The sequence below is a fragment of the Aricia agestis genome, chromosome 20 (assembly GCF_905147365.1).
Source record: "Aricia agestis chromosome 20, ilAriAges1.1, whole genome shotgun sequence".
Taxonomy (NCBI): Eukaryota; Metazoa; Arthropoda; class Insecta; order Lepidoptera; family Lycaenidae; genus Aricia; species Aricia agestis.
This window is the reverse complement of record NC_056425.1, coordinates 13281690-13294597: the sequence shown is the minus strand read 5'-3', so window position 1 is coordinate 13294597 and position 12908 is coordinate 13281690. Positions and strand designations below refer to the sequence as shown.

General features: G+C 40.4%; 1 protein-coding gene across 10 annotated transcripts in view; it reads right to left on the bottom strand.

The window, feature by feature from the left end:
• The window catches only part of LOC121737102 (transient receptor potential cation channel trpm), a 282713-nt gene that overhangs the window by 741 nt on the left and 269064 nt on the right, over positions 1 to 12908 (bottom strand). For 8 of the 10 annotated variants that reach the window (XM_042128652.1, XM_042128650.1, XM_042128657.1 and 5 more), the window contains 6 exons: positions 11061 to 11200; positions 10434 to 10596; positions 8954 to 9124; positions 6221 to 6367; positions 3557 to 3672; positions 1047 to 1210 (listed from right to left, as the gene is read on the bottom strand). In XM_042128652.1, the coding sequence (XP_041984586.1) occupies positions 1047 to 1210; positions 3557 to 3672; positions 6221 to 6367; positions 8954 to 9124; positions 10434 to 10596; positions 11061 to 11200 (901 nt within the window). The remainder of the gene's footprint in view (positions 1 to 1046; positions 1211 to 3556; positions 3673 to 6220; positions 6368 to 8953; positions 9125 to 10433; positions 10597 to 11060; positions 11201 to 12908) is intronic. The other 2 variants (XM_042128653.1, XM_042128655.1) reach the window with 2 other exon arrangements.

Here is a 12908-nt window from a genome sequence, read left to right as displayed (position 1 = left end):
TTCAATTATGTAGTTATGACAATGAACTCGGAAACAACATTTTTAACCGCGAAAATCGGAAATGCAACTTCCGAGTCCAGAGCCACGATCTAAACCACTGGGGATCACGCAGGCGTTGACAAGGCATCCCATGAAAATGTCATCCAGATACAAAGATACATGTAGCTCTGTGCCTGAGACAGTAATTATTGTCATGTCTCGCACCATTAAATTTAAATCAGGATTCAATCAGTCGATACTTTTATTACGGTATTTCACGGCGAGGGAATTCGTTTAGGTCCTATTCAGATCTCCTGTTCGTTCAATCGGTATTCATTATAACGCTTTACAGACGGCCGACTCATAAATTACTTTTAAGGGCCAGGCCACAATACTGCGATGCGACGTCGCACGTCGCATCGTACAAATCTACGACGTCTCCGAACGCATCGTGGACATTTGCGATGCGTCAGCGACATTTCCGATGAAATTTTTGCGTTGAGACATCGTGCGTGTTTTTTGATACGACGCCGCAACGCTGTGTTGTGGCCTAAGGAGCGTTGTTTTCGGCTGGATGCGTTCTTCAGATAGGATTTGATGTTCAGAAGCAATCTAATTCTGATTTATCTGGTTTTACTACCGATCGTTATTTTTGTCGTACAACTTAAAAACTAAGTACATCTGTACTTATTCCTTTACTAAGTCTAAAATTTACAGATAGGTTACCCAAACAAGCTGAAATTGTAGCCCGGTTATAGAGCAAGTAGAAAGTCGTCCATAAGTACATCGCTAATTACTTGTCTCTCTCAATCGTTCTAGTGGTCAATATTGTTACGGTACCCACAATTCGCCTAACATTACTGCATCGCGCTATCGGAATTTTGGAGAACGGCAAGATATTATATACAACGTCTGAAATGACGTCAGTGGGCTTCGGCCTGACCGAGCATGCTATCTCGCTCGGTCGGAAGATCTTCCTTTTCGGCCGCCATTTACATCGTAAAATATCTTCTGAGCTCAGAAGATACCTTCGTCCGTTAGCTATTATTTCCTACCCATCATCTCACCTAGCACATGGTCTCGGGCGGCGCGGGCGCGGCGGGCGGCGGCGGTCGCTCGGCGGAGCGCTGGCGGGGCAGCTGCGACGAGTCCAGCACGATGGACGGCCGCGGCGGCGGGTTCTCGCTCACCATGTGCGACAGGGACAGCTCGCTTGATGCGTTCGTATCACCTGCACAGAAAACGTTTATATAACACACAGTAATGTCGTATAGTGGCTGGAGAGCGAATCAAGATAGAAACTGTCTGAGCTACTAAAAATGACTGAGTCCTTCAAAATTGTATTTAAGTAATCTTTAGCCTGACTAATGCGAGGCCACATTGCACTTAACTGACGATGACGACTAGGAGAATAATCTTCTCTTCTATCGTGTCATCAATTAACAAAAGGAAAACCAAAATAATGATCATAGATAGAGGAAACACACTACCATTGACTGGCGCTTTAAAACTAGAAGTGGTTAGCGAATTCGTATACTTTGGGTCCACTATCACGAACAACGGCTCCTGTGAACCAGACATACGTAGGAGAATTGGGATGGCTAAGAGTGCCATGTCTCAAATACATAAAACCTGGAGTGACAGGAAGATTTCGCTAAGAACCAAGACGAAACTTGTGCACACGCTCATATTCTCCATCTTTCTTTATGGATCCGAGACATGGACTCTGAAGTCTGCAGACCGCAGACGTATCGACGCCTTCGAGATGTGGTGCTGGAGAAAAATGCTCCGAATCCCATGGACTGCATTCAGAACCAACGCATCCATTCTGGCTCAACTAAATATAAAAACAAGGCTCTCTACCATCTGCCTCAAACGCATTTTAGAATATTTCGGACACATAGCCAGAAAAAAAGGAGATGGTAAGGAGATGGATCTTGAAAAACTGATGGTAACTGGCAAGATTGAGGGAAAAAGACCACGAGGTCGCAGTCCCATGCGTTGGTCCGATCAAATCCGCACCACACTTGAGTCCACCGTCTACGACGCTCTTTGAGTGGCCGAGGATAGGAACAGTTGGCGTAAGACCATTAGAAGGAAGGTCATGGAAGGGGGAGGTCACGACCCTCAGACATGAGGAACACGACTGGAGGAGGATACTTAATATTATAAAGCGGAAGAGTTTGTTAGTTTGTTTGTTTGTTTGAACGCGCTAATCTCAGGAACTATTGGTCCGATTTGAAAAATTCTTTCAATGTTAGATAGCCCATTTATCGAGGAAGGCTATAGGCTATATTTTATCACGCTAATACTAATAGGAGCGAAGAAATAGAGGAAAGTATGGAAAAAACGGGAGGAAATTATTTGAAAGAGCTTATTTGAACGCGCTAATCTCAAGAACTACTGGTCCGATTTAAAAAATTCTTTCAGTGTTGGATAGCCCATTTATCGAGAAAGGCTATAAGCTATATTTTATCAAGCTAAGACTAATGAGAGCGAAGAAATAGAGAAAAATGTGGAAAAAATTGGGGAAATTATTTGAAAGGGCTTATTTGAATGCGTTAATCTCAGGAACTACTGGTCCGATTTGAAAAATTTTTTCAGTGTTAGATAGCTCATTTATCGTGAAAGGCTATAGGCTATATTTTATCATGCTCAGACTAAAAGCAGCGACGAAATAGAGGAAAATGTGGAAAAAAAACGGGGCAAATTATTTGGAAGGGCTTATCTCACGAACTACTGGAGAATTTTTTCTGTTATTTGGCACAAGTAAGAAGTAGACCACGTGGATCGTGGATCGTGGACGAAGGATCATAGGCTATTTTTTTGTGGACTAATTTGTCTGTGAAATATCTAATTTACGCGGGCGAAGCTGCGCGGAACGTTATATTTCGCGTGGTCTCGACATCACGCGTAAAAGGCTTGACCCATTTTGCTGAAATTTGGTATAAAGATACGTTGAGAGAGAGAAAAAGAACATAGGATACATTTTGTCCCGGAAAAATAACTGTTTACTGCACAATATACTTTTATGATTTGCGCGTAAACTATGCAATCTATTTTGATAGAATTTGGTATGGAGATACTTTGAGTCTCGAGAAAGGATAAGGAATACTAATTTTGTCCTGGAAAATGTACGGTTCCCGCTAACTTTTATGATTATCGCCTAAAGTCTAAACTATTCAATCTATATTGATGAAATTTGGTATGGCAATACTTTCAGTCTCGGGAAAGGACAAGGGATACTTTTTATCCCGGAAAATATACGGTTCCTGCACAATAAACTTTTATGATTCTCGCCTAAACTATTTATAATTTAATCTATTTTGATAAAATTTGGCATGGAGATTGGAGATACTTATTTGAATCTGGGACAAGGAATGTTTTTTGTCCCGGAAAAATGTGCGGTTCCCACACAATATACTTTTCTGATTTGCGCGTAAGCGACTCAATCGTGATTCGTAAGGGAACAACTATAAAGTCCACGCGGACGAAGTTGCGGGCAACAGCTAGTCACTGATATATCTGGAGCTTCAGCGACTGTCTGTGACGTGGTGCTGTACCGTAATGTACTAACCCGATGGCTGCCTAGGCACGGGCAGGGTGAGCTCGCCGCAGTCGTCCCCCAGCAGCGGCTGCTGCGGCGACGGCAGCTCGCGGCTGTCGATCGCCGACGCCCGACGCAGAGAATGCCTGGAACACACAAATAGCGTCAACTTAGGACATGCCAAAAGTAAAGCCTAAAGATTTCATAATCTTCTAACCATAGATTGTGTAAACACCTAAAGATTAACATTTATTAACTTTGAGAAAAAGCGTTTGAGTATCACGCACTGAAAGGTACGCAAAAAGTAGGGATTTACTGCGCCCAATAGATGGCAAACAGACATAACTCCTAGCGTGGATATATTGAGGTAGATAATAACATTACCAAAAATATAATAAGATCATTGTAGGTGCGACTCTAAGATCAGTTCCATGTCTATAAATTCAGGTGAAACAGAAAATCGTGCTTCATTTTTCCGACCATTCAAATCGTCAAATGTTAATTTAATAAAGTACGTCCAAAGCCTACAATTTCCTTTAAAGCCTATCGAGAATCTCCCCTGAATTGCCTAATTTGAAATGTTCCACGATAAATCCCCAGAAAATACACAGGATTTTGTGAACGAGAAGTTATCGGGTGTAAAAACCGGCAATCGGATAGAGAGTCGACAGTTTTCGGTCGACTGCACCGAGCTCCGAGGTGTACATTATTAATTAACCTTTGTAACTAGACGACGAAACCTAAAGAACAGTTTAAACTGTTAAATAGGTCTTTAAATATTAGAGTAATGCTATGTTTTGCCCGTAACTTTGCTTATTGTGGGTCAATTGCGCTAATATCATGAGAGAGGTACCTAAATTACAAAGCTAAATTATATTTAACAAAAGAATAACACTAACGTAGACTTGTAAAAGTGGACCTACGAATTATTATAGAGTGATAGGATTTGAGGCGACATGAATTCCTCCGAATTATGTCCACTACTTCGTCCACAATTTTCAGACTTTGACATACACTTTACAGTCTACAGTTTGTAAACAACTACGTCTTACTTGCTACTCATAGTTTTTATCGTCTGTTGCTATGATTCTATTTCATTAATTTTTAGCACAATATTTTGACTGATCCTAAGTTCAGCAGTTCTCTACCAAACCGTTCTTCTAGATAGCACCTTAAGGTGCTCGCACCTCGCTAAGGTGATCCGTGATCATACAGTTAAAATGGATGAAGGTGGCATCAGTATAAAAATGGATGGAAAAGGGATGTGTGTAATGTGTCGAGCTAGCGGACGGTCGCGCTCCACGTTATGCACACGCAGCAAATATTATTAATTATTAATTAATATTATTTTCGCGAATCGCGCGGCTGATTGCCGCTGCACGTCACCATGGCGCTCGTGGCGAATGAGTTGCTGGCGTTTATCCAGCACGCCATCGACACAATGGACGAGGTTAGCATAATGCAGATCTGCAAGTCCTCCTTCACCAGCGAGGAGATTTGCCAGGGGAAGCATTTGCTCTACGAGACGCTCGGCCAGAGCGCGAATATGCCATTGCGACGGAGGGATGGAACAGAAAGAAGCGTGCAGGATATAATATCCTTGCTGAAGCAGACAGATCCGGATGAGGTGGCGGCTTTTGTGGCGAAAAAACTGCACAAGCTGCCGCCCGTGACGCTGGACCACGTCGACGTCGTCACCCTCTTAAAGGACATCAGATTCCTGAAAGAAGAGTTGGTCGAAGTTCGAGGTAGACTGTAGGCATCAGAGTCTACGATCAGCGATCTACGTAATGAATTATCACAATTAAAGAGTGGTAATTCAATATGTAGGTCACCTGATGCCTTGTTTGTCACTCGCCGACGTGGTGCGCAGGCAATCATGTTCAGCCCGTCAGCACTTTCAGACAGGTCAACGCCCGAGCACGTCATCGCCGCCGCCGCCGCTGCCCCCGCCGCCCGCGTCCCGCCTGCAACGGAGCCGCGGCCGAACTACGCAAGTGTCGCCGCGTGCCCCCCGCCTCCTGCCCCGCGTCCAAAAAACAAAGGGAAAAAGGAAGCCCCTGCAAAGGATTGTCCTCCCTCCGAAAAGGACCGAAAGTGCGATGATGACGGGTTTATAAGAGTGGAGAGGAAGAAGAAGAAACCCGTCGTCCGCAACCATCGCGGCACCGCACCCGAAGGACCCGAGCAGCTGTTGCGGCGTGAGACTCCCGCGACGCCGCTGTACGTGTCCAGGCTGCACTGGTCCACGACGGTCGAGCAGGTCGTGGACTACATCAGAAGCAAGACCCACTTCGTCTTGAGGGTCGAGCGCTTGGAGTCCCGCCACAAAGTGAATTTTAGTTCCTTTGTCGTGAGAGTCCCGACGCACCATCTACCGACTTTCGAGAAGGAGGAGTTCTGGCCGATTGGAGTCGTCTACAGGAGGTTCCGAGGACGACTTCCAAACACGTCGTGCCCCACGTCGCAGACAATACGTGTTTAGTGTTTTAGTGTTAGTGTTAGTTTTTAGTATAATTGTATGTATGTTAGTCTATAAGGTATTTATAATATGGGCCAAGGAGCCTGAATTAAATAAATAAATAAAAAACAATGAATTTATATGCTAATATGATACGGCGTCAATGACCGCTGCCGCCTAGACACGCCACGTACACTATAGCTACAATTCCCCACTTCTAATCTCCCACCTACCTCTGCATCATCAGACGGTCGACACTAAGATGCGAGGTGGCGGGTAACGCGTCGCCATCGCTGACGCTGATGCTGATCCCCGCGGCCCCCGCCGCCTGCGCCTCCGCCTCCTCCTCGTATCTGGCCAGGACAGACTCCATTTCGAGGCTACGTACAGACAGACACATCCCTGTTGTTTACCTCGTTAGAGTCTCGGCGGGTTAGACGTTAGTCGCACACAAGCACAGTTTGTTAAACATTTAACAATAATTAACTCTACATTTGTTAAAACTCTCTTACTAATAAAAATATTTATATAATAGATACGGAATACAATGTCTTGTCTGATAAGTGATAAGTTAGAAAATTGGGAATGACTTTTGCTTTTCAATCTTACCATTTAAGAGTCCGGGTGCATCGCAATTCTCATACAGACGTGTTACCAAAATCATTTCCTATACGAGAATATTTACCATATTTGAATACAATATTTACATACTAAATTGTAATCGTTCATATTTTTGGTATGTAAATATTTTGGAGTGAATCTTTGTACAGGAACCTAGGTCTATTATCTTGGTATTACGTTTGTATGAGAATTGCGATGGCACCCGGACTCATCGACTTTCATCACTTCATACGAAACATTGCATAACTTATTCATTGTACGTCTACAACATTTTCACTAGTAAGGGGGTTAGATTATTCTTAATATTATTATATTTTATGCAAATATATAATTAGAGTTTTTTTATTTGCTATTTTTTTATTATAAGTGCTTGTGTTTTAAGTGCGAGATAAACAGGAATAAATCTGCTGTAAGGCGATTAAACTACTTAATTTAGGGTATATTTCAAGTTAAAAGAAATATAAACCGTTATATTATTATAATATGATAGTATATTATATTAAGCATTTTGTGAGTGAGGATTAATATAATTGGATTCATTAATTACAAAAAAAAAACATTTCTCAATAAATCTGTATCAAACAATTTAGTAAGTGCTAGTTTTGGTACAAAATTTAAAATAGCAAATCAAAATTTAAAAAAAAATATTGAAGTTCAATTAAAAAAATATATAAAAAATTTAGAGGTTAGTGAGACGTTACAAACATTTAACAACACAATTCACGTACATAAAGCTTTAACATAAACCATAACCATTATTTCTAAAATTTTAGTTATTGTACTATTGACAAAGTTGCCACTCGACCAAAGTATAAAAAAAATCTTTTATCAGAGCTGTTGAATCGTACACATGCGCTCGAGTAAATAATAATATAATAATACTCCCACACCGGTTTCAGTGACGGTAGCCGGTTTCATTGAAACTAGGCCAGTTTCGCAGGAGTAATTTTATAGTGCCCAAGTGTGTGCGCAGTACACAAGAGCACTCTCTATTCCTTTTACTCTCTTAACCCGGTGGGACGGACGACCGAGACGACTGGCGAGAGATCAGGCGCAGGACCGACTTTTTACATGCCCATCCGACGCACGGATCATCTTACTTGTCAGACAATCAGGTGATCAGCCGGCATTGTCCTAACCAAACTTGGAAATAACATGTTTCCAACGCGGGAATCGAAGGTAAAGAGCGTGGCTCTTGACTCGGAGGTCGTCCTCCGAGTCAAGAGCCACGCTCTTTACCACTGGACCACGGAGGCGTCAAGTAAATAATATTACCTAGGTATGTAGTACAACTACGGTCTGGCAAGAAAGAGTAGAAGCTAACAAAGTTTTCTAAACGTAATCGCTATCGAATGGCACTTTTTTGCTCCGTATTTCTTGAGACAACGTTTGTGCACTTTAAATTTTTTCCCCCTATGATACTTAGCTTTTATTAGATTAAAAAAGTTTTTTTATCCCTTTTATGTAATTAAAAAATTATGTTCGGCGCTTACTCCTTTTTTAAAAGCTGTAAGTCTGCAGTCGTTGGCACAGAATAGATAATAGTACAAGACGTATCGTTGGTCACTTTTTTATGAAAAAAATTCTAACGGCAACTATTTTATACTGTCGAGAACCAACTTCGTCAATATTATAATATGTTTATTGCTGTAAGCTAAATAATTATTACCTATTAATTAATCGTAGACCAGTAATAATATTGCATTAAATTTATGTTCGATTTAGCTAAATACAAGTGCTATTCTGATATGCAAATAGCATTTAATTGGTATTGAATAAATTATTGTCATCGAGTCCTCGTTAGTCTAGTTAAAATGCATGTTGGCTGAGTGCCAGTTATAAATGCTTTCCCTTATCGTGAAATATGTGGCATTCCTAATATATCATACTTTTAGTTTTTGCACTTCTATTTTGTGCATTTTTATTACCGTTTCACCTTTTCTAAGGTTATATTATAACTTATAACTCTTTAACAACATTGTTAACAAAATGTTAGGTGACCAATCAAAGTCATAGTAAATATTAAAACTTCTGTCAAAAACTTCAGAAACCTCTAATCGATGTTAAGTTGAATAAATAGTATTTTTTTCAGACTGAAAAAAAATAATACAAATTGTATAGGACTATAGTGTACCCGGCGAATCGAGGCAGTAGCGGTCATTGACCCAAGTCATTTTTCATCAAAATTATGCAATATGATAGGTTACAATGACCGCTACCGTCTCGATTCGCCGGGTATACTTTAGATTGACAGTAAGAAAAAATGTTTAAAAACATGGAATAAAAAAAGCTTCTGTCAAAACTGCACTGCTCGATAGTGAGATTGTACGCTCATGCTGACTTACCGCCGCTGTATGAGGTTCTCCATGATGATGTAGTCGTCCTCCTCGGCGCCTCGGAGGTGCTCCTTCTCCATGTACAGCGCGAACTCGGGGTTGGACATCTCGCTGGCGTGGCGGCGCCGGGACGGGGAAGTGGCGCGACCCGGTGAGAGCAGGCGCGTCGTGATAGGCGTCCTGCGGGACGAAAGTTAAAGTGAGATTCAGGGGATGAAAGTGAATGTGACATTTGGGGGGTGAAGACGAGATTTGGGGGATGAAACGTGAGATTTGGGAACCAAAACGTTTCAGCCAAAAAAAGTCATCTAAAAAATTACACTCATTTTGTCTTTGTTAAAGACATACGCCATTTTAAAAGCTAGCGTAAAGAACAAAGTATCCTTAAGAAGCCGGGTGCAATCGAAATTCTCATACATACGTAATACCAAAACCATTTTCTCATACGAAAATATTTAATACGTTTGAGTTATTTTTCAGCTTAAAACGTAATTACCTAGGTTCCTGCACAAAAATTTACTCCAAAATAATTAAACACTAAAAAATATTTGTTAGTGAGTAAAGGTGTATATTATAGCATGATATATCTCGATACATCTTTCTATAGAAATCGTCAGGAGACCACACACAACAGCTATAATGTATATTTTTACATCTTCGTATCAGATACAGAGCTATATGAAAATATAAATTTATATTTTGATACATCTAAATACATCTCAATATATTTCTGTATATTACTATACATCTTCTCTTCATAGGATGTTCAAAAATGTCTGTGATTATATTATATGTGTATGATAGACAGATACACACAGTGTTTCCACTTGCCACCCTAGCACAGCACTTCACAGCAGGTACTGCAGGCAGCCTGTTCCCGAGAGCCTATATTTTCAACAAATATCTTAAATCCACATCATTCTATTTTTGGCACAATATGTAAAAATTACAATCCGAATCATCTTCTGATGATTATCTAGTAAATCTAATAGCAAGTAACTCAAATGGCCATAGTATTACAACATTAAAAATAAGAACAGCCTGTATAACACCTCAGCAGCTGAAATGTGCGTCAAGCGGGGCGGCTACCATTGAAATGTAGGGAAAGATATTAAGATACATTACATTACCTGGTCTGTCTGTGACAGCCTTTAAGGATATCGTACACTTTCCGCTATTAAAATAAGCTTGTATCCTTCTCCACAGACATATAAATATAAAGAGTATCTGCTTTTCAATAAAATTGGTTTATAATTAATTCAAACCTCCTTATTTATGGGCGATGCTTCAGCGGTTAACTCGGTTTAATTGGAGAGACAATAATTTAAGTATGGACCGTTGTCTGCCCGAGGCAAGTTCTACGATGTAGCGAGATCGGATTATTCCACCCTCACCCCTCAAGCCAAGAAATTTTCTTGACGTCTGATACGAGTTGGCGCCTTGGGCGGTTCGCCCTATGGTAGGGCCAGTCCTGGCTTTTAAACCCTACCTGGGCGTGTGCGGCGGCGAGAACAGGCCGTACACCGTCTCCAGCTCGTCGGTGATGCTGGTGTACTCGTGCATCGCCAGCAGCAGCGACCGCGGCGCGCCCACGCGGGACCGCGACGACGACAGCCCCGCGCCAGCTGGCTCGAGACCCGACTGACCCGCTCCTGACACAAGGAAAAAGATACTTTAAAGTGGAAAGATTAAAGCATATTATTCAAAGGTTCTGCAATAAGCCACAGCCAGATGGGCACCAATGCTACGTTTTCACCGGAACTAACCTATAAATTGCGTTACAAAATATGTGTTTTTGATAGTAATCTAGAATCGTTTCATTTGCCTGGTCTCGCTAAGCGTAGCGATTTTATTTGATCTTAAAAACACATTCCGCAACGATGAGGCGGAAACGCGTAGGTAGGTACTGCAGCTTACTGCTGCATAAAGATTCACAAACTAGAACCTACTCGGTTTGGTTAACGGTTGAAAAACTGATTGAAAAAATGAACGCTGCAGCGTTGCAAAAACACATCGTGGCAAAACAAAAACGGTAAACGGACGGTAAATGATTGGTCCACCACTTGACGATTTAAACTTAAATAAATTTAAAGTGGTAGAAAACTTTATTCAGCACCTGTAACAGAGTTCTGCAGGCTGCTGGCGTCGACCGCGGAGTTGTCTGGCTCTGAGTGCGTCTGGCTGTGTTGCCTGCGCGGGGCCAGGTGGTGCGTGCTGTAGTGGCCCATGCCCACGTCGTTACCGCCCTCTGACCGTCTGTGAGTGTGTGTTATATGAGTATTATTGAGCGAGTTACTGCTCATGTTGCGAGCATTGTCCGATCACTTTGAGCATTGAGCACTTGCAAGATTACTCATTGCTCGAAGTAATTGAGATCTAGAGCATTTGCTTAATTACTTCGAGCGTTGAGCACTAGCAAGATTACTCACTGCTTGATTGTTGAGCACTTGCAAGATTACTCACTGCTCGATTGTTGAGCACTTGCAAGATTGCTCACAGCTCAATTGTTGAGCACTTGCAAGATTACTGATTACTCACTGCTCGATTGTTGAGCACTTGCAAGATTGCTCACAGCTCGATTGTTGAGCACTTGCAAGTTTACTCACTGTTCGATTGTTGAGCACTTGCAATATTACTCACTGCTCGATTGTTGAACACTTGCAAGCTTACTCACTGCTCGATTGTTAAGCACTTGCAAGATTGCTCACAGCTCGATTGTTGGGCAATTGCCCAGTCGCTCTTTCAGCTTTCGAGCACGAAGCTCAATGTTAGTTTGATTTTTACTAATCTCTGATGTAATAATTTACAGTGCATTATCTGAAATGTTAATTAATGTGATAGAAATTTGTGTGTGCCAATAAAATATAGTTCATAGTATTTTATAAAAGTGCAATTTTTTTGCTTTTGATTGGAATAAATGTCAAAAAATGGGCATTTGAATCTTTTATATATTTACAGGTCTTTTTTGTGTACACATTTTAATTTAATTTCCTTAAATATGTTTTAGGGAAAACCAAATACGAAATAGTACGTTACCTACAACTAAAAAAACTATAACTCTACAATTATTACATTTTTGTAACAACTAAGAAATTTAAACTATTGTATTCTCTATTGGGACGTTAATCATTGAAATGGTTTAAAATACTCAAAACAGAAGTGACAAGGATTTGAAAAAAAAACTAGGTTAATTAGGTCATCTCTTCATGCTTTTTTACTGTGGTTAGAATATACTGAAAAAAAACATTTTAACCCTCAATTTTTAAATTAAACAAACTACAAAACCATTCAAAATCTGTGCATTTAGTTAATGCTCAAAAACTTATATTTTATTATTCAAAGTTATTTTATTAATTTAAATTTAAAAAATACATCTACAGTGAAGATAGATTATAGAAATAGAAGATTACAAATTACTATGGAAAATAGAATTGCAAAATCACTGAAATGCTCAAGAGATGGTGAGAATTTTCGTAAATTGAGAATGCTCGTATTATTATTAGATATCGATAGTTGTGTGAGTGGCACGGTGCATGTGTTAGTGTAAACAGCGTGTCTGCTACATCGAAACGACTTCGTAGTTAAAACATCGACACCAATCTAAATATTAGGGTCGAACCACACATGTATTCACTGTACGTTAACAAGCAAAACTATATTATCTACTGTTTGAAAGTAATTGATTAAAACGGTAATTTATAATATTATAGTTGGAGTAATATCTGTAACCTCTTCTTTTGAAGAGATCTTTTACTGGAGATCAAAGTATAAAAAATATTCGTCTTTGCAATTGTTTTAGTATGAAAGTTGTACAGTGTAGTTAGACCCTCTACACTACAAGCTAAGCCATTCGCGAGATGACTGTTGACTTACTGCTTCCACAAACGTCTCCTAACAGATGCAAGAATAACAAAAAAATCAAATTAAAAACAAAGATCATGATGACGATGATAAATTTATTTTT